The 23,387-nt window shown below is 41.4% G+C and overlaps 1 protein-coding gene across 2 annotated transcripts in view; it reads left to right on the top strand.

Moving 5' to 3' along the window:
- Positions 1-22,220, top strand: part of VSNL1 (visinin like 1) — a gene marked incomplete at both ends in the record, with an annotated part of 53,062 nt that extends 30,842 nt beyond the window's left edge. Inside the window, 2 exons of one of the 2 annotated variants that reach the window (XM_083358887.1) lie at positions 20,059-20,274; positions 22,023-22,220. In XM_083358887.1, the coding sequence (XP_083215013.1) occupies positions 20,059-20,274; positions 22,023-22,220 (414 nt within the window). The remainder of the gene's footprint in view (positions 1-20,058; positions 20,275-22,022) is intronic. The other variant, XM_083358888.1, reaches the window with a different exon arrangement.
- Between the last annotated feature and the right edge of the window lie 1,167 nt (positions 22,221-23,387).

Below are 23,387 nucleotides of genomic sequence, written 5' to 3'. Positions count from 1 at the left end.
TTTCCTTGTTTTTCTGATTATTACACCATTGTTTAGTTATATATGACTGATATCCAGTAACAATTTAAAACAAATTCAAAAATATAATCTACATATTTAAAACCTCAATCAAGGGGGAGACTCAGTAAGACATTGATAATTTTTTAAAAAGCAGCAAAAATAATGGAAAAGTTCTGCTTATCCCAAAGATTCCCCCCCCAAGGCAACTGGACTTTCTTGTTTCCTCTTTGAAGACATTTTGCTTCTCATCCAAGAAGCTTCTTCAGCTCTGACTGGATGGTGGGGAATGGAAGGATCCAGTAAGAGCCAAAGGAGCTTCTTGGATGAGAAGTGAAACATCTTCAAAGAGGAAAAAATAAAGTCCAGCTGCCTCGTGAAAAAGCACCTTTGGGACAACCATGACTTGGATGACTGAGAATCTCCATAGACTGCCACTTGAGAGACATATTTATCACAAACCATTGTACAAAAAGGGGGCAGTCACTGAAAAGGCCCTGCTGTGAATTGGCCATATTCCAGGTTTTGGAGGAAAAAATTAACTGTTTTCAGTCCAGTTGAAATGGTAGGCATTTTTTAGGGACACAGTTCTCTGTTCTTAGAATCACGTCTGATGACAGTTGTATAGACATGCGTTTAATTATTATATCAAAATCTTGGAGTATTTACGATAAAGTAGCAGCAGCAACTTCGATATATTTCCTGCACTATGAAATCTAGAAAATTGGCTTTTGATAATTAAATCATTCATGCAAACTATTTGTTTGGAGAATTTACATGGCCGCTTTACTTAAACAAAGGACTCTTGTCAGTGAACAAATCGTGCACATTATAAAACAAGGCAAAACTACAGTTAGAACACAATCATAAGTCAGTAATTGAGGCAGCCTGTGAGCAAATCACCACAGCAAAACACACATATTTTCAGCTCAGCTAACAACCTGGCCCCAGTGTCAGAAGGAAAAATCTCTCTGGCTTTTCGGAAAGCCAGTAGAGTGAGGGCCATCTTAATCTAGGGCAGGTGACACACAAAGGCCATCATTTGCAATTCAAAATGGCAAAGCCGAGTTCTCTAATTTAAACTATATTTCTGCTATGCTGGTCTTTTGCTGTTCTCCTTAAAAGCAAAATGACATCTTGACATTTAAATCATCATAATTTCTTCAAAGTCCAACAAATAAATATTTAGCAGGATCCATTTCCCCCTTGAAGTCTCACTTTTCTTCCTTGAAAGCCAGCCAGCCAGCCAAAGCTGGCCAAATTTCATTTTATGCCAGCAGCAAAAATCAAAGCTTTAGCTTGATTTCGCTTTAGCAAACTGTCAGCTGAATCTTGGGGCAGCTCTGCCCTTCACTTCACAGCTGCTGCCCACCCCAGCATCTGCTGCCTGAGGCTGCTGTTTCTGACCTTCAGATTCCTGAACGAGAAGCAGAGAAAGGAAAAGGAAGGTTTCTCTGTATGTTTGTGTGCATCGGTGTGTGTGTGTGTGTGTGTGTGTGTGTGTGTGTGAAAGAGAGAGAGAGAGAGAGAGAGAGAAGAGAGAAGGAGAGTGTTTGGGAAAAGAGTGCGAGACAGTAGAGAAAAGGTGAAGGAAGAGAGAAAAGAGGAAGGAAAAAAAGGAACAACTTAAAATTCACACAGCATCAAGAATGTAGCACCCAGATTTCTAGCATTCTTCTAAAACAAGGTGCTCCAAAGTGATCAGTATGAACCCTCAAGGTCAGTGGAACTATTCATCTTATTATTCACAGTACCATTAGTTAAAGTGGTATTTATTAAATTATTTTCATATAATGTCTGGGGATTGATGAACGATTGGAAACATTTTGAATGGGTGATGAACTGAAGAGTTCGGGGTCCCCTGCTCTAAAGCATGTATATTAAACCACCATAAAGCTAATCCTCGCTTAATAACGTTAGCGGCCATTCAAAGTTCAGAGTTACAAAGGTGCTGAAAAAAGGGACTCCCTTAAGACGGTCGAAGCAACCCCAGATCATGATCTTGGTAACTGGTTCACACAACAGTTGCAGCATTGTCACGTGATTGTCATTTGCAATCTTCCCAGTCGGGTTCCGACAAACAGAGTCGATGGAGAAGCCAGCAGGAGGTCACGAGTCACAATCACATGATGCCTCGCTTAACAACTGTGGATGATTTGCTTAACAATCATAGGAAAAAAAGGTCATAAAAATCAGATGGTCACGAGACGGCTCACTTGACCTTAGATTTCCCTACTGCGGTCATAAGTTGAGGACCACCTGTATCTGTGACAGGCTAGTTCAAAAGCTCTTCGTTTTATTTATTTATTTATTTTTGGTGCCTCATTCCCTTCATTTAGCTAGGGAAGTGAGCCATGCATTTCCTTTCTTTCTGCCTGAAGGTTAAGTTGTTTACTCCAGTCTCTCATGTGATCTTACAATACAAAAATGTCACTTCTTCCTCAATTTCCCCCTTTGGCAGCAATCAAACTTCTGTACCTAGGAAATCTTACAGATGGCAGCTGATTATAAATTGCTATGAAACCTGGCACGGTGTTAAAGTATTGATGTGCTTGACATTGTAAAATGATGGCTGAGGAGAATACATTGCAGGCTGGGACATCAGGCCAGGTACAAGAAAGACTCTGGATTAAACATAATTTTGTCTACAACAGTTGCCTATCCATGATATCAAAACTCAAGATTAGACCAGTGTTTCTTAAAGTGTGGTCCTGGGAATTCCCCAAGGTCCTCTCAGGGGTCCATGAAATCAAAATTATTTGGCATTCTATGTTGAAAAATAATACAATATGAAATTCCATCAAAAAAAAATCATGAGAAGCAGTCGTGGCAGCAAATGCACCAGTTTTGATTTTTAATATGTTAAATACAGATAAATTTAAGCCATACGACAAAAAGCTCTTTTAGGGTTCTCCATAATTTTTAAAAATGGAAAAGGGGTCGGAGAGAAAAAAAAAGCTTGAGAAATATTGCGTTAGGATCATTTTTCCCCCCAGCCTTGTGCTCTTCAGAGCTGTTTGGATGGACTTGTGAGGAATAGTAAAGTTTTCATGGAAGAGAATATTTGTAGCTCAGGGTTGAACTGTGGGATCCTTAGTGCAGCGTTTCCCAACCTTAGGAACTTGAAGATGCGTGGACTTCAACTCCCAGAATTCCCCAGCCAGCATAGCTGGCTGGGGAATTCTGGGAGTTGAAGTCCACGCATCTTCAAGTTCCTAAGGTTGGGAAACGCTGCCTTAGTGCTCTCTGGGCGTGGTGGTTTTCTTGCAGATGTTTCATTATCAGACTAGGTAACTTCATCAGTGCACTGATGATGTTACCTAGTTTGATAATGAAATGTCTGCAAGAAAACCACCAAGCTCAGAGAGCACCAAGGACCCCATAGTGAGGTTATAGTTTTACAGGTCTGAACAACACTTAGTTAAGAAGGCTGCCTTTGAGCTACATTGCTTTGCATCTAGGGAAACAGGTTGTAGTAAGTGAAAATTTGTATCAATCCATCTCTTAATTATCAAGTGTTGCTAGCAGTTTTTGTGATTTTGCATCTAAAGATCTAAGGTGACAATCCTGTACAATGTAGTTCCTCATATTAGCAGTGGGCTAATGCCTCCTTAAGTAACACCAGCTGCCTGCAATTAGTGCAGGTTTGCATCCCACCAGGCTCAAGGTTGACTCAGCCTTCCATCCTTCCGAGGTAGGTAAAATGAGGACCCAGATTGTTGGGGGCAATAAGCTGACTTTGTAATAATGCCGCTTGGGGTGTGTGTGAAAGCCCTAATAAGCAGGCATATACATAGAATGAAGGCTACTGCTAAGTTTGTAAAGCCGTCCTGAGTCTTCGGAGAAGGGCGGGATATAAATGGAATTAAAATAAAAAATAAATAAAATAAATATTGGAGAAACTTCCATTGTACTAAGTCAGCTTATTTCTAATAAGCATATATAGAATTGTACAACTACGGTATATAACTCAACATCTGACTAGGGTTGATTTTATTTACAGCTTTAATTCTCTTGACAGAAAAAAAAGTATTTTATTCTCAGATTCACATGAAAGCCATTACAGCTATAACATTACAACTATTTTGAAGAGGAACAATTTATCATTTGTGACTGAGAGTCTACTCCTGTAGGTTTACTTTGGAATAGTTTCCACTGATTTCTTTATTTTAAAGAACAGGCGTCTTTCAGAATGTCATACTTTCATAGTTTATAATGAGTCACTGGCACAGTAAATAAATAAATATTTCATATTTCAGACATTCAGATTCAGACACCTTATTTTTTAGAAGTTTGAAATACTCCCATTTGCTTTTAATGTCTTTTTAACAGCTTCCATGTGAGTAATATCTATACTTTGGAGCAGTGTTTTTCAAACTTGGCAACTTTAAGATGTGTGAATTTCAACTCTCATACTGGCTAGGGAATTCTGGGAGTATACTGGTTCCATCATTCCCCTGCTTATCCATGAACTTTCATCTATTTTCTGTTGTTTTTGTAATAGTAATATTTTCTCCTTAACTTCTCTTATAAATCCTTGAAGCTATTGAAGAGCCATGATTCTTTTATGTAAATTTATTCAGAAAAGATGTTTTGATGGTGGGATACCATCCGTGTGAAATGACACATTTAGAGAAACTTAATGCCTTCAAATTGTATGAAATGAATGTATTTTATTTGGCATTCCACTTATTTGGAAAGTGATATTTTTGTTTTCATTTCATCAGTGCTTTTTTTGTAAAAGAAAAAGGTGTCGGAACTCACACATGTCATACAACCGGCCTTGCCTTCCCTACAAGGTTCCATCCAAAAAAGGTGCCGGAACTCCGTTCTAAGCGTTCTATGAGAAAAAAAGCCCTGCATTTCATTGCCATTTTAATATACGCACTTGGTTTCTTCTTCTCTGCTTTAGCTTTAGGTACCGTATATACTTGAGTATAAGCCGAATTTTTCAGCCCACTTTTTGGGCTGAAAAATTCCACTTCGGCTTATACTCCAGTCAACAAAAAAAACTTACCGAGGACTTGTGCGCGGCCGAGGCTTTGGTGCTACTTTCAGAGCCTTCTCCGCTAATCAGCTGTCTGCCCATCAGCTGTCCATAGGGATGCTGCAAAGCTCTCCTTCTCTAGGCCTTGGACTCCCTCCTGGCTGAAGAGTAGATGAACCAAGCCAGCAAGGAGACAAAATATTTCTGCAGCTGTTTTTCCTCTCAAGTTTTTTTTTGTTTTTTTTTTAAAGTAATCTCCGAAGGTTATGCCAGAAAATGGAGGACGCTGGGTCTTTGCAAGCTTTAGCTGTCCGCCTGGCTGCCTGAAGGCCGCCCTTTTCAGGCAGTCTGACAGACAGCTAAAACTTGCAAAGACCCAGCGTCCTCCATTTTCTGGCACAACTTTTAGGGATTTATTATTATTATTCCTACTACTACTATTACTACTACTACTACTTCAGGAGTAAAAAGTTGCAGAAAAAAATTCTCTCCTTACTAGCTTAGTTCCTCTACTCTTCCATCTGGAGCCAAGGTAAGATTTTAAAAAGGGATATTGGTTGGAAGGCAGAGGGAGAGTTTAGTTTTAGCATCAAAAAAAGGGGGGGGGAAATCAGCGAGTACATCCCAACCAGCTTTTTATGTTTTTGTTATTGAAGAAATATGGGGGAGGGGGAGGGGTTCTGGGGTGGGTTGGGGAGGGGATAATATTGTAACTTCAATAAAAATTTTCAATAAAAAAAAAAGAAATATGGCTTTCTGGGGGAAGGTGGGGAGGGCGTTAAGGAAGGAAAGGGTTTTTGGAAGCTCGTCCTGAAGCTGCCTTTTGTGCAAGGGGCCTTTTCTCAAAGCCTAGAGAGGCAGCTTTGTTGCCTCCCCGTAGACAGCTGATGGGCGAACACCAAAAGCTCCAAAAGGCTAGGGAACTAGTCCCAGAACAAAACGGAGACCTGCCTGGCGGCAGAGGCTTGCAGAGCGCGGATCCAGCCTCCGAGGCATGCAGAACGGCGGATCGCCTTATACTCGAGTCAACAACTTTTCCCAGTTTTTGGGGGTGAAATTGGGGGTCTCGGCTTATACTCGAGTCGGCTTATACTCAAGTATATACGGGGTAGTTTAACTAGACAAGTTTTTTTATATACTGAAAAAAAATACTTTTAAGATAAAACAAATAAATAGAGCTAAGATGGATAATGAGCCCAACAAATTTAGAATCAAGATGTTGTGGTGCTGTGGTGGGAAGTATATTTTAGGGGAGATTTTCTGGATTTATATTTATTTTTGTCTTGTGAAATACTGGCAACGGCCACCGCATATATCAGAGAGGTGGGCCATATGCATTTTCCAAATAAATAAATACAAATGTAAATTCCTTTTCGCCTATTTGATGTCGTCTAAATGGGTTGAACTTCAGATTTCGTAACCCATGACCAAGACTGCTATGCTGGTAACCTTTATGGAATGTTGAAGTTTAAAACACTGTAATAGATTAATTCTTATAATTTTTATTTATTTAATTCAGCTTAGGCAGTGCCCAACTCCGACTGTTTTGGGATGGTCCACAGTGTAATAAACCATAAAAACATAATGCACAACGAGCCAAGGAGGGGATCTGGTTTCTTTATACAAGAATGTAGACAAAATATAGGGCCTTTCCACCTTAATCCAAGATCTAGCACAGGGGTAGGCAACCTTGGCTCTTTTATGACTCATGGACTTCAACTCCCAGATTTCCTGAGCCAGAATAGCTGGCTCAAGAATTCTGGGAGTTGAAGTCCATGAGTCATAAAAGAGCCAAGGTTGCCTACCCCTGATCTAGCAGAACAGCCAGGACTTCAAGGCTTTATGGAATGCCATCAGGGTGGAAGTCCCATGGAAATCAAGGGGAACCTCATTCCACAGGGTAGATGCCATGGGGGATAGATGGTCCCATAAATAACCTTGCACTATGCCTTGGAGGGTTTTTATTGATAAGGACCATCACCTTGCCTTGCACCTAGAAGAATTCTGGGAACTAAGGCAACTTTCTTATTATGTTATTATGTGGTTATGCTATGTTGACATCATGAGAGCATATTGGTCGTGCTGCTATATTCTGGACCAGTTGAAGCTTCCAAGTGGATTTCAAGAAACCTTCTTTAAAAACTGGGATAATTTTAAGCTTAAGAGAATCTTGCTTACTGTCCTTGTTTATATGCAACATTCATAGGAACTATTAGTCCTGAATACTTAATTTTATCCAGAAATCTCTTAGGAATGCTCTTCCTGATCTTTCTCACAGTGCATAGCCTTGAATTAATATATGCCATACAAAACCTTTCACATGTACAGTATCTCTTCTATTTGGAGGCTATTTGGAGCAAAAGTATGGATTGCCATTGCTACATTTGCTGCATTAAGGACCCGAACAGTACAGAAATAATAGCTTGAAGTAGAGGTAATCGTTCATTACATCATAGGGCTAGAAAATGTACAATGAGTTTTATTGACTAAGATGGAAGGACATAGGGAATGAATAATTTATGCCTGTAGGCTGCCGTTCACTGTCTACTTGCATTAAACACAGTACACTAGCACTGATGTCTGAGTAGACAGATATTGAATCATACTGTGGACAATTCTCATTGTCATCTGCTTATCTGTTTAAAGAGAATGATTACCTACTTTTTCCAACTAAGGGATTGCTCAAAAGGACTTGCATATTTATTTGCATGTTTATGGCGAAGAACTCAAGACCCTGTGTGGAATAGCCACTGAATAAGCTGGCTTACGTGAGGTGTCAATTTTGCTGCATTTACAATACTACATCTGGGGAAAGAGAAGCTTGAAATCAAGAGAAATGGCCTTCTTTTACTGTTTTAAAAGGCATCTACTGCAGGACAGGTTGATAATCATTTGCCCAAGAACAGAGCAATAACACCTGAGCATTAGCAGGTTTCCTTTCCTTATTAAAGGAAAATATTTCTTAGGGAGTCCTCAGAGGATGCAATGAATAGAAGGAAACGCCGAGAGTAAATTCAGACATAATCTCTCTGCCTAGGCCCTAGGGAGACAAAGCAGCAGCAGCAACAGCAACTATTGCCTTGAGCTCATTGCAGGAATATGAGCTTTTTCTGTTCATATTGACCTGATGTTTTCTGTTGTCACTCAGTGCTATTAACTCATAATGGAAGGAGATAGTGCAACAGCCTTAAAATGAAGATGTCCCTCTATTAAAAGCAGTTGAACTGCAGTAATACTGAATGCAGGTAAAAGACCTCTCCATTAGATACAGTGGGAAATCTGGACTATGCTGTATTTTTCATGAGAAACTTGTGTCACTCTCCAGAGGTTGCTAAAGAATCCCCAGCATAGAGCTATGGTGGCACAGTGGTTAGGATGCAGTAGGGCAGGCTCCTTCTGCTGACTGCCGCCTGCCAGCAGTTCGCCAGTTCGATTCTCACCAGCTCAAGATTGACTCAGCCTTTCATCCTTCCAAGGTCGGTAAAATGAGGACCCAGATTGTTGGGGGCAATAGGCTGACTCTGTAAACTGCTTAGAGAGGGCTGTAAAGCACTATGAAGCGGTATATAAGTCTAAGTGCTACTGCTGTTGCTGTCGTATTATTTACCACTGGCCATACTGACTGGTTGTGCTGATTTTAATAGTCCAGCGACATCTGGAGGGTCACAGGTTTCCTGCTTTTGTAATGATTTGAGCACCTGGAAATGATGTTTTTGGCTCTAGGTGAGGAAGTGCATAGAAGCCCTGAGGCAGGTGAAGCAATCTCATTGATGAGATACCTTACCAGACAGGAATATTGATCTGTCAGTTAATAACCCCAGAAGGCTGTTTATATACATTTTTCTTTCAAGTTAGTATTCTATGTGTCTGAGCTATAGAATAATGGTTCATTTATATATTTAAATACTCAACTGGATTTATTTAGATACTTCCTTTTTTTGATAATGACAGTGAAATTTATTTTACATATTTTTTTTCATGTTATTCATATTTTTACACTCACATCCTAGCACTCATGCAGGGGCTCAAGGAGTCATGTACAGGTAGTCCTCGATTTACAACAGATCATGGAAAGTTACAAAGGCACTGAAAAAAGTGGCAAGTCCATTTTTCACACTTACGACCTTTGTAGCGGCCCCCCCTCCCCATGATCATGTGATCGAAATTCAGGTGCCTGTCAGCTGGTTCATATTTATGACCATTGCTGTGTGACAGGGTCGGGGGGGGGCTCCTTTTGTGACTTTCTGGCAAGCAAAGTCAATGGGGAAAAGTGATTCACTTAACAACCGTGTTGCTAACTTGTCAACTGCAGTGATTCACTTAACAACTGTAGCAAGAAAAGTCATAAAGTGGGGCCAAACCCACTTAACAAATGTCTCACGTAACAACAGAAATGTTGGGCTCAATTGTGGTCGTGAGTCGATCACTACCTGTATAAGGCCACCTCTTCCTTTTTTTTTCTCTCTCTCACATCAAACCCTGTAAGGTAGAGTGGAGAGAGAAAGAGAGAGAGAGAGTCCCACATTCACTTAATGAGCTTCCATAACTGAGGCTGGACAAGAACGTATCCATTTCTACTCCAGCCTCTTAACCACTTCACCACACGAGGTTGTCAGGAATGTGTTAGAAGGGGCTTGGGAAGGCTTGCAGAGGAGACCCAGCCCTACTTTGTGAGGATTATCCAAATTTGTTACAAAAAAAAAGTTGGATAAATTTTAACATTATAGCTATGGAGGATGGAAAGACAAGGCAAAGAGGAGCATAAGGAAAGAGCCCTGGTGGCGCAGTGGTGGGAACGCAGTACTGCAGGCTAATTCTGCTGACTGCCGCCTGCCAGCAGTTCGCCAGTTCAATTCTCACCGGCTCAAGGTTGACTCAGCTTTCCATCCTTCGGAGGTCAGGAAAATGAGGACCCAGATTGTTGAGGGAAATACGCTGACTCTAAACTGCTTAGAGAGGGCTGTAAAAGCACTGTGAAGTGGTATATAAATCAAACTGCTATTACTATTCGATCAGGGCAGCCTTGCAATTAAGGAAGGCACCCTAATTGATGCAGCTCAATCCTTCATGCTGAATGGGAGAATGCTGGAGAAACGTGGAGAGTGGACTCACAGGCTGCTAACTGCAACGTTAATCACTCCTTTGGCGTCTAGTCATGCCGGCCACATGACCACGGAGACGTCCTCGGACAAGCGCTGGCTCTTTGGCTTTGAAACGGAGATGAGCACCGGCCCCTAGAGTCAGAAATGACTAGCACGCATGTGCGGGGGAAACTTTACCTTTACCTTTTTATTCTGTATGCATTTTCTTACATCAGAGTCTAGCTGGTGAAACTGGTTAAAAAATCGAATAGAACCTGGAAACCTTATATCCTTCAAACTTGACTTGTGGGCTGCTTTTCAAAAAGTCTATCTCAGCTGCCATTCAGGGAGGGCTCATAAAAAAAATCAAGTCTCTTCTAGTGATTTACTGTAGCAACTAATAAATAATCCTAATCCATTTTTAGAGAAGAAAAAAATAAATAAATGCATAATTGAAATTCTACTTTGCAAGCTAGCATATATGCATCTGAAATTTTTGATAAGATTTTTTTGATAAGATGTATTGTAAAACTTTTCAATAAAAAAAAGATTTTTGTGGATTCCTTTCTCTTTAATCCAGATACTTCCCTGTGCATGTTAACTTTTTATCTACACCCAGAGAATCTTGACTTTACTCTTTTTGGTGTCCATTTTCACTGTAGGTTGAAAATAGCAAACTGATGTGAGATTAGCATTAATCTAGTATTTCTTTCTTAAGCATCAGTAAAGGTAAAGGTTCCCCCGCACATGCATGCTAGTCGTTTCCAACTCTCGGGGCCGGTGCTCATCTCCGTTTCAAAGCCGAAGAGCCAGCGCTTGTCCGAGGATGTCTCCGTGGTCATGTGGCCGGCATGACTAGACTCCAAAGGAGCATGGAACGCTGTTATCTTCCCACCGTAGTGGTCCCTATTTTTCTACTTGCATTTTTACGTGCTTTCGAACTGCTAGGTTGGCAGAAGCTGGGACGAGTAACAGGCGCTCACTCTGTTACGCGGCACTTGGGATTCGACCCGCCAAACTGCCGACCTTCTGATCGACAAGCTCAGCATCCTAACCCACTGAGAACACCGTGATTAGGTGGTTGAGCAGCTTACATCAACTTAGGGTATTTTCTAGCGCCTGCCAGAAGGATTGTTTATGAAAACAATAATTTTGAGGCCTCTCTTGATCTGTGCTTTGTGGTATCTATAAATAGAATGAATACATTTCTCCTCGACAAGATGTAAATATTCTATGTACGCTTGAGGCTTCTAGAAATGAAACAGTGGAGGGAAACACAGGTTTTATGCAGCCTGAAAATACAATTTGATCTATTTATTTAGGATGGGAAGGATGCATATTATTTTCAAACAACACTCCAATCTTACCTACAGTATCTTCTTATGGAAGTAGGTTCCAGTGAAATTCAGCATAGCTTATACCCAGATAAATAAGTATTGAAGTGCAGATTGTCTAGACAAGAGAGGATCAATCCACTAATGGGCAACTTAGGCAGAGTTGCCCAAATATGATTGATACAGTAGTCCTCAGAATAAAAATTGCAGGTAAAAGGTTCTCCGTCATGCCATTTTAGAAGAGTGCAGCTATTTATAGAAAGGATAACTATTGAATTGACATCCTTCATCCACAGATGCAGAGGTGGGGGGGGAGAAAAATTTGGCAGGAAATCTTAGGTGTTCATTTTAAACAAAAAATATAAATGTCTTCTTTCCTTCTGTCCATCCATCCTTCCTTCCACCCCATCAGCAACAGTATTGCACTTTTACATATAATCAGGTGAACTTTTCATGATCTGCCATTACAGGTGTTAAAACACACTGCATCCTATGTGTCGTTTAGGTTTGCTTCACTTTAAAAGCAAAGTGTTTCAGGCTGTTTCAGGCAGGGACACCAGGAAACAAATTCAAATGCTAGAGAGGGATACAGCAACTTTAGCGCTGTTAATAACCCCTTTTCCTGAAGCTAATGAACCTCAGTGGGGTTCACAGAGATTCTCTTCCCGAAAACCCCGTTCCCACTAACATTATTAAGTATTTAGGCTTTAAATGGTTGTAGGCCAGGGGTGTCAAACTCAATTTCATTGAGGGCCGCGTCAGCATTGCGGTTGCCCTCAGGGGGGCGGGTGGGTGTGGCCAGGGTGGGTGTGGCCTACTGGGTGGGCGTGGCTAGAGTGCGTATGGCCTACTGGGTGGGCGTGGCCAGCTCTACATCATTCTCACCAAGGGTGCCTATGGGGGCCTGGGCAGGAGTGGGACAGATCTGAGGGTCTCTGGCAGAAGGAGGGTCTCTGGGCCAGGGCCAAGGCAGCGGGGTCCGTTCCTTCACTGTTTCCAGGATGGCTTCGCGGGCCACATGAAACCACTTTGTGGGCCGCATCCGGCCCCCGGGCCTTGTGTTTGACATGTCTGTTGTAGGCGATTTGTAGCTCCAGAACCCCCTCCTTTTTTCTTGGGCAGTCTTGGGACTCCCTCTGAGTAGGCTATCAAAGGGTGAGTGTCCAGTGTCACATGATTTGTGAGTAAGAGAACCTAGAAAGAAAAGCACTTTCAGAGTTACAGGATTTCTTTACTACTTTATAGCTGTTCGAATACAAGTAGCTTTACCCTCATGTGAATTGAGAGCAGGACTTTCTGAACCACTTCTTGATCTGGGCTAAAGCCTCATTTATCTGACCGTTGGCTTGGCAGTGGATCTTCCCTCTGTCCTTGCAGACAATTAATTCAAACAAAAATACCTCCCCTAATCAATGCATTATTCAAAAACAGAAGAAAACTCCAGCAAATAGTCTCAGTTATCTCCAGGTAAAAGGATAGCAACTAGCAAGTAGGAGAAAAATAGGAACTCACAGTATTCTTGGAGAGTTACTTTCCACATTTAACATGACTTTAGAGGTGGAGAATTCGTAGCGGAGTAGATGTTGCCAAACCACGTCTCACAGTGACACCAGTCAGGTAAGGCAGTGCAGCGGGAGGCTGAGAGTTAAAGTTTAGTGACTTGGGAAAGGCAGCAAATTCCTCGTCTTTACTTCTGAATATATCTGTCCTGAAGCAAATAGGGTTTAGTAGTAGCCCTAACCATTGGATTAGATGCTTTCTTGGCCTCTGTTCTTGTGGCATGAACCGAGGATTCTAATCTATTTACTTCTCTGATAAAGGTAAAGGTTCCCCCGCACATGCATGCTAGTCGTTTCCGACTCTAGGGGCCGGTGCTCAAAGCCGAAGAGCCAGCACTTGTCCGAGGACATCTCCGTGGTCATGTGGCCGGCATGACTAGACGCCAAAGGCGCACGGAACGCTGTTACCTTCCCACTGTAGTGGTCCCTATTTTTCTACTTGCATTTTTACGTGCTTTCGAACTGCTAGGTTGGCAGAAGCTGGGACGAGTAACAGGCGCTCACTCTGTTACGCGGCACTCGGGATTCGACCCGCCAAACTGCCGACCTTCCGATCGACAAGCTCAGCGTCCTAACCCACTGAGCCACCGCGTCCCTTTACTTCTCTGATAGGCTTCAGTATAATTTTTTTAGCAAAGACGTTCAGTGTGTAGAGTCTTGTGTTGGAGGAAAATCACTTGTCAAGTTCCATGGAATTACCCGCCTCCCCCAGTTGACGTCACGGCAGAGTAATTGTTTCAGCAATAATGCCCAGTGGGGCTGTGGTTAGCATTGCATAAGGGCAAGATTGCCAATATGCCGGCCTGTGGCACTCTGCTGTGACTGCCTTTAACTTCTCATTGTTCAGATCTAATTAGAGAACACTGTAATTCAAAATCAATTCATTTCCTGCTGGTTAATAACTAATTCCCCATGAGTGTGAATCAAGAGATTTATTCCTGCAGGTTAGAACTTTATTTAAAGCCGCAATTGCATCTGAGACCAGCCATGTACAGAGAAGTAATAAATAGGCAAGCACTTGTCACTCTCTGCTGAGGTGGGGGCTTTGGAGGGGAGGGGTAGGTAAAAGAAACATCTTCTTTAATGGACAGAAAGAGAGACTTGAACCCAAGACTCCTAGAAAGACAATTCTGCTAAGACAAGCCGGTTCCAAGCTTTATAATGGTGTTTTTCTAATGGGAGAAACTGTCTTTTTTAGCTTTCCAAGAGCCTTGTGGGAGCCTCCATGCTACAGCACAATTTGATGCTTAAACTAAGGAGCACAAGCTTGCCATGGGTCCTGCTCTACCTTCCTTTGTGAGGCAACCACAGAAAAAGATCTCCAACTGGGCTTGGTTGACTTAAGGACTTGGCAATTATATTCAGTTCAGAGATGGAATTCTGAATGCATCTATATGTGTAGAAAAAACAAGGGCTGAGGCAAGTGTGTGTATGAACGTGCAACCAACTTCTACGAACCTTATACATTTGTTTTTTATCATGTCCGATACTCAGAATAACAGATGCTCCACATCACAACTCCCTTGTGGTGGGTTTTTTCCCCCTGCAGTTTTAAAACCATTTGTCAGGAGGCATGCAGAGAAGAGTGAGAGATTCTGTTCTAAGCTCCTTCTTCCCCCCCCCCATGTACATTGTACACTTAGCTAATTTCCATGTTGTTTGAATCCCAGTGGGGGAATTCAGAATTTCTTTTTAGATGAGGGAGAAGGTGGTGGAAATGAATGCCTTGGAGAAGGCCCTCCCCTCCTCTGTACAAAGGAGACCAATTCCTAAGAGATTTAGTTTCCCTGTTTGTTTTATACTGCACTTCTTTCCGTGGCACTCAGAATATTTTATATGGCTATTCATCTGCCCTACTCTAAACAATCCAGTGAAGGGTTTAATCTGAATAGTTGCAACTGACAGATACAGTAGAGGATGGGTGGATAGCTAATAAATAATATAGATAAATAGACGATAGATAGATAGATAGATAGATAGATAGATAGATAGATAGATAGATAGATAGATAGATAGATAGAGGTAAAGGTTCCCCCGCACATGAGTGCAAGTCGTTTCCAATTCTAGGGGCCGGTGCTTATCTCCATTTCAAAGCTGAAGAGCCAGCGCTTGTCCGAGGACGTCTCCGTGGTCATGTGGCTGGCATGACTAGATGCCAAACGCGCACGGAACGTTGTTACCTTCCCACCGTAGTGGTCCCTATTTTTCTACTTGCATTTTTACGTGCTTTTGAACTGCTAGGTTGGCAGAAGCTGGGACGAGTAACAGGCGCTCACTCTGTTACGCGGCACTCGGGATTCGACCCGCCAAACTGCCGATCTTCTTATCGACAAGCTCAGTGTCCTAACCCACTAAACCACCGCGTCCAGATAGATAGATAGATAGATAGATAGATAGATAGATAGATAGATAGAGATGATAATAGATGAGAGAGAGAGAGAGATTGATCTCTATAGATAGGCAGAGACATTAAATAGATAGACAAATGATACAGAATGAGCTTCAGAGCCAAATCTGAGTCTCGTCAATATTGACTGATACTCTAAACCAGAACTGTGGAATTAGATATTGTGTTACTACAGATGCATTTGTTTATTAATAAAATGTATGCCATTCAGTTGGATTTCAAGCAGTTTATGTGTCAGCCATGCATCCAGAGCGATATGAGTTGGTATTGCAACAATATTTAAGAATTACAGAAGGCCTGCTCCTGGCTTGAGCTACCTTTTCTTACTAACTAGTAGCCGGCAAAAACAAACAAAAAGCCTAGCAATATCAATGAGTAAATAGTGTTTGCTCAGTTAATGAGCAGAAAAAGTCAAGGACGACGGCAACTTCACCTATTCAACATGTATTGTCCATCAGGCTAATCTGCAGGAGGGGGTCAAGAAACTGCAAGGTGAGAATCTGCTACCTCATAATCAAAACCCTGCCCTTTTTTAACATGGTAGTAATAATTAAGGGACGCGGTGGGTTAGAACGCTGAGCTTGTCAATCAGAAGGTCGGCAGTTTAGCGGGTCAAATCCAGAGTGCTGCATAACAGAGTGAGCGCCTGTTACTCATCCCAGCTTCTGCCAACCTAGCAGTTCGAAAGCACATAAAAATGCAAGTAGAAAAATAGGGACCACTACGGTGGGAAGTAACAGCGTTCTGTGCGCCTTTGGCGTCTAGTCATGCTGGCCACATGACCACGGAGACGTCCTCGGACAAGCGCTGGCTCTTCGGCTTTGAAACGGAGATGAGCACCGGCCCCTAGAGTCAGAAACGACTAGCACGCATGTGCGGGCGAACCTTTACCTTTAATAATTACATGGGTAATTATAATTATAATTATAATTCAAGAATAATCCAATGCTAAGAGGGCAACACACCACCCCAGAGACAAATCTTCAGAAGATTTTAACATGGTTGTTTCCTTCTTCCAAAGTGGCCCAGTATAGACCACATTTTGTTCCAGGATACTTTCCTTTTATAGCTCTTTGCAGAGTCAGCAGATTATTATTTTTTACATAATTCCTTCAGAAATGCTGTCCCTTGCAAAAAAAAATTAAGTGATTACAGCTCTCTTTATATTCCAACCACCGATAGACATTTGGTCACTGTAGTACCGTAAGCATTAGTACCATTGGGATGAATCCTGAATTTTATTCAGCTGGAAGAATAGCTCACGCTGAGAGAAATAGGGCAGGAGACCTATGTATTGGTTGAGTTTCCTCCTTCCTTTTCATCATAGGACAGCCCCTTCTCATTGCCCAAGGAATCCTCTCCCCATGAGGGACACCCAGAAGACTGCGAACCACATAAAAGGTAGATCATCGTCTCTCTCAAACAGCAGGAAATCTCTGCCACATCGAAAGCCCCCTGCTGACTAAAGGAATTTTCCCATCTCTTGAAGGATTTTGCTACAAATTACTGATTTTTTTTAAAAAAATGATTGATTGCTTATTTCTGGTGTTTTCTGTAGTCTCAAGGTGCCGGAGTTTAGCTTCTGCTAAGCAGCACAAAACAATGTCAAATAAATCACACAGCAGCCAAATTATATTTTCATAGTGCCGATTTTGGTGCTTTGGAAAGCTTCCTAAGGAAATCGGGGTGATGCTGTCTTATGCCTCTGGTGCTACGTTGTTTGTAACACTGTGGTGGTGTGGCCTTTTTGAGTCACCAAGAGGAAGAAAAGTGGGAGGGAGTTCTTGTGATGTCCACGTCAGTGTGCAAAGTCACTTTCAGAGGCAGTCCTTAAGGGTTGAGAACCTGATATGAATTGTCTGTAGGCTGGGAAAAAAAACAGTGTCTCTGTCCTAAAAGCACCTCTAAATCGTTCTGAAAGGATACCTTTTAAAAGAAGTCGCTGGGCTGACAGAAAAAGCAAATGCAAAGAAAACACTTGTATTATAATTTTCCTGTGGATTTCAGACCGTGATTTAAAAAGACGAGTTTGAATGTGAAATTTAAAAGCAGTTTAAAAAACAACAACAGCTTTTTTCTCCTCACATCATTTTGTCTTTTCATTTCCTGACTGCTAGAATGCAAGCAGAACACCCTTGAGTACAGGTGAAACTCGAAAAATTAGAATAGCGTGCAAAAGTTCATTTATTTCAGTAATGCAACTTAAAAGGGGAAACTAATATAGGAGATAGACTCATGACATGCAAAGCAAGATAGTTCAAGCCGTGATTTGTCATAATTGTGATGATTATGTAATGAGTCTATCTCATATATTAGTTTCCCCTTTTAAGTTGCATTACTGAAATAAATGAACTTTTGCACGATATTCTAATTTTTCGAGTTTCACCTGTAATTTCTATTGGAGCCAGAGAGTGCAGAAATTGAAGGAGGAAGCATTTTGTTCCCCCATAAATACTGTTTCTTTGCTGGCAATTAACATTAGGAAAAGAGGTTGCCTTTTTTTTTTGTTAATGCCAATTACAGGTAGTCCTCGACTTACAACAGTTCATTTAGTGACCATTCGAAGTTGCAAAGGCACTGAAAACAGTGACTGATGACCGTTTTTCACACTTAACGACCACTGCAGCCTCCCAATGGTCACATGATCAAAATTGAGATGCTGAGCAACCGGTTCATATTTATGACGGTTGCAATGTCCTAGGGTCACGTGTGTTCAGATTTTGCGACCTTCTGACAAGCAAAGTCACTTGGGGAAGCCAGATTCACTTAACAGCCGTGTTACTAACTTAACAAATGCAATGATTCACTTAACAACTGTGGCAGGAAAAGTGGTAAAACAGGGCAAAAGCTCACTTAAGAAATGTTTCACTTGGCAAATTAGTTTTGGGCTCAATTGTTGTCGTAACTCGAGGACTACCTGTATCACTGAAGGGCAAGATGTTCATTACAACATAGCTTGAGAGTCATGGGTTTCCTTTCTGATTTCCTCACTTTATAATTTCAATTGAAATAAATAGTGTTGTTTTTTTTTGAGCTGTACGCAGTTGCTAATTGCTCTTAATAAGCTGAGCTTTCTTTTAGCTAATTGACTCTAGATAGCTGTTTAAAATCAACCCAGACATTTTTACTTTTCTTACTTTTTTATTGTTAAGAAGGGAGTCTCTTCTGGCCTCTTTTAGGACTGGGAGAGCAGACTGGCTGTGGCTTAACCCTTTTCAGGGATTCACAAACTGGGAAATTGTCGAGAGGGCTAAAAGAGAAAAAAGAAACCAAACCCAAGGCCTTAGTTTTCTTCCACTTAAAGATCCAGCACACCAAAGTTAGGTGCAGCTGTTTCCATGGTGTTTCACCGTATTTCAAAGCTTTAGTTTCCTGTTAAAAGCTGAGAAGAAAACTTTCATGTCTGAAACGATTGCAACATGTAGACCGACTCAGGAATGAGATGTTAAAATAACTCAGGACTCGTCCTGCTGTTTTCACATCTCAGCAAGAAGTAGTGTTGGCTTCTTATTGCCAGCCAGAAGGAAGGCGTCTTTTGGTGGAAATAAGAGTTCCACATGAATCAGAAATACACTTTTTTTCTCTTAAAAGCAGAGCTGAGCAATTCCGACTCCTCAGCAATACAACTTTGCCCTTGTTTCTTTGTGACGTGCTGTTCCGATCGGCTCCCTGAGTAGAAGAAAGTTCATCCGGTTTTTTTTTTAGATGAATACGTGGATTTATGGGCCTCCTTCCCCTTAGGCTTCTAGATGGCTTCGCAGAACAGAGCTCTCTGTCAGAACAGCCATTCATTTAGCGACGACGGTTCAGAGCTACGATGGTCCTGAAAAAAGTGACTTACAACTGGTCCTCACATTTATGATTGTCATCTGTGTGTGTGTGTGTATATATGTGTGTGTGTGTATCTATATCTATCTATATCTATCTATCTATATCTATATCTATCTATCATACACACACACACCGTTAACCGTGGCAAAAATGTTCATAAAAATGGCGCAACTCACCTATCAGCCACTATGCTTAGCAACAGAAATTCTGGTTAAATTTTAAAAGAAATACTTTTCCATAAATATCAAGCGGATAATATCAAAGACCTCACTCAGTTGCCCCTGATATTAAAAATGTAGCAGAATAGGATAAGCTGAAATTACCACACACACAAAAAAAGTAACTGCATGTGCTCATTCTCCGGTTATTGGTACAAAGGCATCCCTGAAATTCAATGCTGTGAAAGGTCATGAAGATGCACTTTGTCTTCGCTTCATAAATGGACAATTTTTCATGGTTATTAGAATTCATAGCTGAAGCAAGAAACGAAGGAAGAAAGGAAAGCCCCGAAGGCCAATATGTCTCGGGTTTCCTGGCACAGTCTTGACAGCAACTGGAAATAGCTAATCTAGTTTGATTTACAACATTATAAATTTTGCAAGGCCTTGGAAGAATTCAAGCCCAGATGTCATCTTCAAAGGGACCGAAGGCTGGAGTCTTGAATATAATTTTATAAGTGTCAGTATGGGTGACGATGACGTCAAATGTGCAAAAGACAGGAATACTAAGAAAGCCAAATATTTCTGTCAGGTCAAGGTGCTCAGAGCTCAGCCTTAAAATACATTCTTAAATCGGATACAGACAACGAAAAGTGAAGGTTTATATGGTCTGCTAATATTTTCTTCTCTGTTTAATGTGGTAGTTCTTCCCCTACGGAGATGCCTCCAAGTTTGCCCAACATGCTTTCAGAACCTTTGATAAGAATGGCGACGGCACCATTGACTTCAGAGAGTTCATCTGCGCCCTCTCCATCACCTCAAGGGGTAGCTTTGAACAGAAATTAAACTGGGCCTTCAATATGTACGACTTAGATGGAGATGGGAAAATCACCAGGGTGGAGATGCTGGAAATTATAGAGGTAAGCCAGCTTCCAGTATCCCATTGCTTTCTAATATGAGCAAGAAACAAAATATTTTGCTTTGGTGATTTTTTTCTTGGCGGGGAGGGGGGTGTTTGATCACCTTGAGGGTTTTATGATTGAAAATTGCAAAAATACGCCAGTGGTGAAATAGAATGGATGGCTCTATACAAAAAAACCTGAGACTATGTAAGCAGGAGGTTTGTCAGTGTGATGGCTGACAATTAAATCTGTGCCATAGGGTGCATGGTACATCTATGGATTCTGTGGAATTGCCTCTCTCAGTATCCTTCACCATGGGTCATGCGGGTTGTAGCTACTAGATATTATAGCCTCCCAACATTTGGAGGGCCACAGTGAGGAAATCAAAGTTTTGGGGACAATGATTACATGAGATATGTTGTCCTGAAAGCCCTGTCATAAAAGATAAAGTTAGGATTGAGTTCCAAACCTTCTTCGCAGGTAATCGTGCGTAATGCAAAAACTGCACAGCCTCCCATCAAATTGCAACACAATGCAAAATTACGCAATGAGCCTAGACATCATTACAGGTAGCCCTTTTGATGATAACTTACTCAGCGACCATTGAAAGTTACAATGGTGATTAATGAGTGGTACTTAAGTCTGGTCCTCCAAGTTCCATCCAGCACCCCGAAGTCACATGACTGTGATCTGGGAACCTGACAGCTGTCTCATGCCTACAGCGGTTGCAGCATCATACAGTCATGTGATCTCTGCCAGCTTCAGACAAGCAAAGTTTGGCTCTGCTACACCACAGAAGTCACCCTTGCACTCCCCCCCCCCCGGTATTAGGTACTTAACAACTCACGATCCTTACTTAACACCAGCAACAAGGAGTCTTGGCTTGTCACCACTGAGAGGTATGGTCATGTGATATTGCATTTTATGACTGCATTGCTTGGTAATGGAATATCTGGTCCTAGTTACTGTCATTAACCGATGACTGCCTGAATTGACATGTCAGCTGAATGGGGGTGGGAGGGAAAACACGGACTTGTCTTCATTAGTAAGTAGGCAGCAGTGGCAATATTAGGTCCTTGTGCATGAATGAGTGGGGGGGGGCAGGTTCCTTACCCCAGCAATAAATCTTAAGCCTCAATACAGCAGTGTCCTTGAGTGAATCATTTAAATTTTCTCACAGAGAGGTGAAAGAGTGTCATTCAATCTGATGGTGACCCTGTTAATGTGGTGACAGAATCTGCCCTCCATTCTCATTATTGATGGCTTGCTTCTTTTTGACAAGATTCAGCCCCACAAGGCTGCCTGGTTAAAAAAAAAAAAAGTAAATATAGGTGAATCGTCCCAATTGTACACAGACCCATTCTGTTTACAAAATACGGACGTGAAGTTCTCCCTAATTTAAGGAAGCAACGCATCGGGTTTTCAAAATAAATAAATAAATAAATAAATCAGAAAGCATCCATCTCTTGGGTGTAACTTAGACTTTTGCAGTGTATTGTACGGACACTTGATCGCGTATGTTCAACATTGTTTGATCTACATTTAACTGTTGTGCTTAAATCAGGCCAGATGACAGAGTTGACGCTTAAAGTGCAATCCAATATTCGCTACCCAGGGAATAAGCCCAACTGAACTCAGCTGACTTTCTCTCTCTCTAAAGAACTACATTATCACTCTGTAGTAGCTTCAACTGATCGAGTAATTTTTGCTGGATCTCATGAAATTCCTCTTTTTCTCTCTCTCTCTCTCTCTTTCTCTCTCTCAAGGCCATTTATAAAATGGTGGGCACTGTAATAATGATGAAAATGAACGAAGATGGCCTCACACCGGAGCAGCGAGTAGACAAGATTTTCAGCAAAATGGATAAGAACAAAGACGACCAGATTACGTTGGATGAATTCAAAGAAGCGGCAAAGAGCGACCCTTCCATCGTATTACTCCTGCAATGTGACATTCAGAAATGAGCATGTATAAAATGCTTTCATGGACTGCACAGAAGTTTAAATGTTCCATTCAGTTTGCAGCTATCTATACAACACACACACACACACACACACACACAAAACAAACAACAAATTGCTTGGACTATCTATCAATGGACTTGCTTCTTGTGTTTGAAACACTTGTGTGCATGAGAATGTCAATTGCTAAAAGAATTTTAAAAAAAAATCTATTATAAAACAAAATTATGCCACAATGTGAAGTGTGCAATGTCATTTCATAAGTCCTTTTTCCTCTGATGCCTACGCAGTGATACCAGGCTGCAGTGAACTATACTATTTATTGTTCAAGTTTTACTGATGCTAGTTATATGTCTTCTTAAACTGGATAATGTTAGTGACACTGACCCCTCCCCCCCATGGTAGTGTAACTGTTCATTAGCAAGTATGTCGCCCTTCTGCTATATAGTCGTAGTGGACAGACTGAGAGCAGCTTTAGGAGTCTGGTCCAGCCATGTGCTTGTATTGTCAGTGGATATAAATGTATTTCATTTGCATGACTTTTAGGTTTGCCTTAATTCTTACCTCATTTGCATCCTTCATTTGGGAAAAAAAAGAGAGAAAAAGGCTTGTGTCAGAGGAATGAAGCATAAAACTTTTTAAAAGCCTTGGTGGAGCAGTGGGCTAATGCCTCCTTAAGTAACACCAGCTGCCTGCAATTAGTGCAGGTTCGCGTCCCACCAGGCTCAAGGTTGACTCAGCCTTCCATCCTTCCGAGGTAGGTAAAATGAGGACCCAGACTGTTGGGGGCAATGCTGACTTTGTAATAATGCCGCTTGGGCCCCCCCGAAAGCCCTAATAAGCAGGCATATACATAGGATGAAGGCTATTGCTAAGCACATTGATTTGTGCTTTAGATTGTAAGCCGCCCTGAGTCTTTGGAGAAGGGCGGGATATAAATGGGATTTAAAAAAAAAGCTAACCCCACTAAGATGTTCTCGTCAGTGAAGGCTAAAGAAACAAACAAATCAAGAAATAGAGGAAAAAACATATTTTCAACGTTGTTCTACTGGAAGTTTAAACTGTTTTGTTGGGAGTGTATTAATTTCTGCTTGAGATTTTCATAAGCTTCCAAAAAGGTTGAGATCAATTTCCCCAAATAAATTTATAACCTTTGACTTCTCATGTGTT

The sequence above is a fragment of the Vipera ursinii genome (genome assembly GCF_947247035.1).
Source record: "Vipera ursinii genome assembly, chromosome: 1".
Classification (NCBI taxonomy): Eukaryota; Metazoa; Chordata; class Lepidosauria; order Squamata; family Viperidae; genus Vipera; species Vipera ursinii.
The sequence above is the reverse complement of the archived record's forward strand: the minus strand, read 5'-3'. Positions and strand labels throughout refer to the sequence as shown.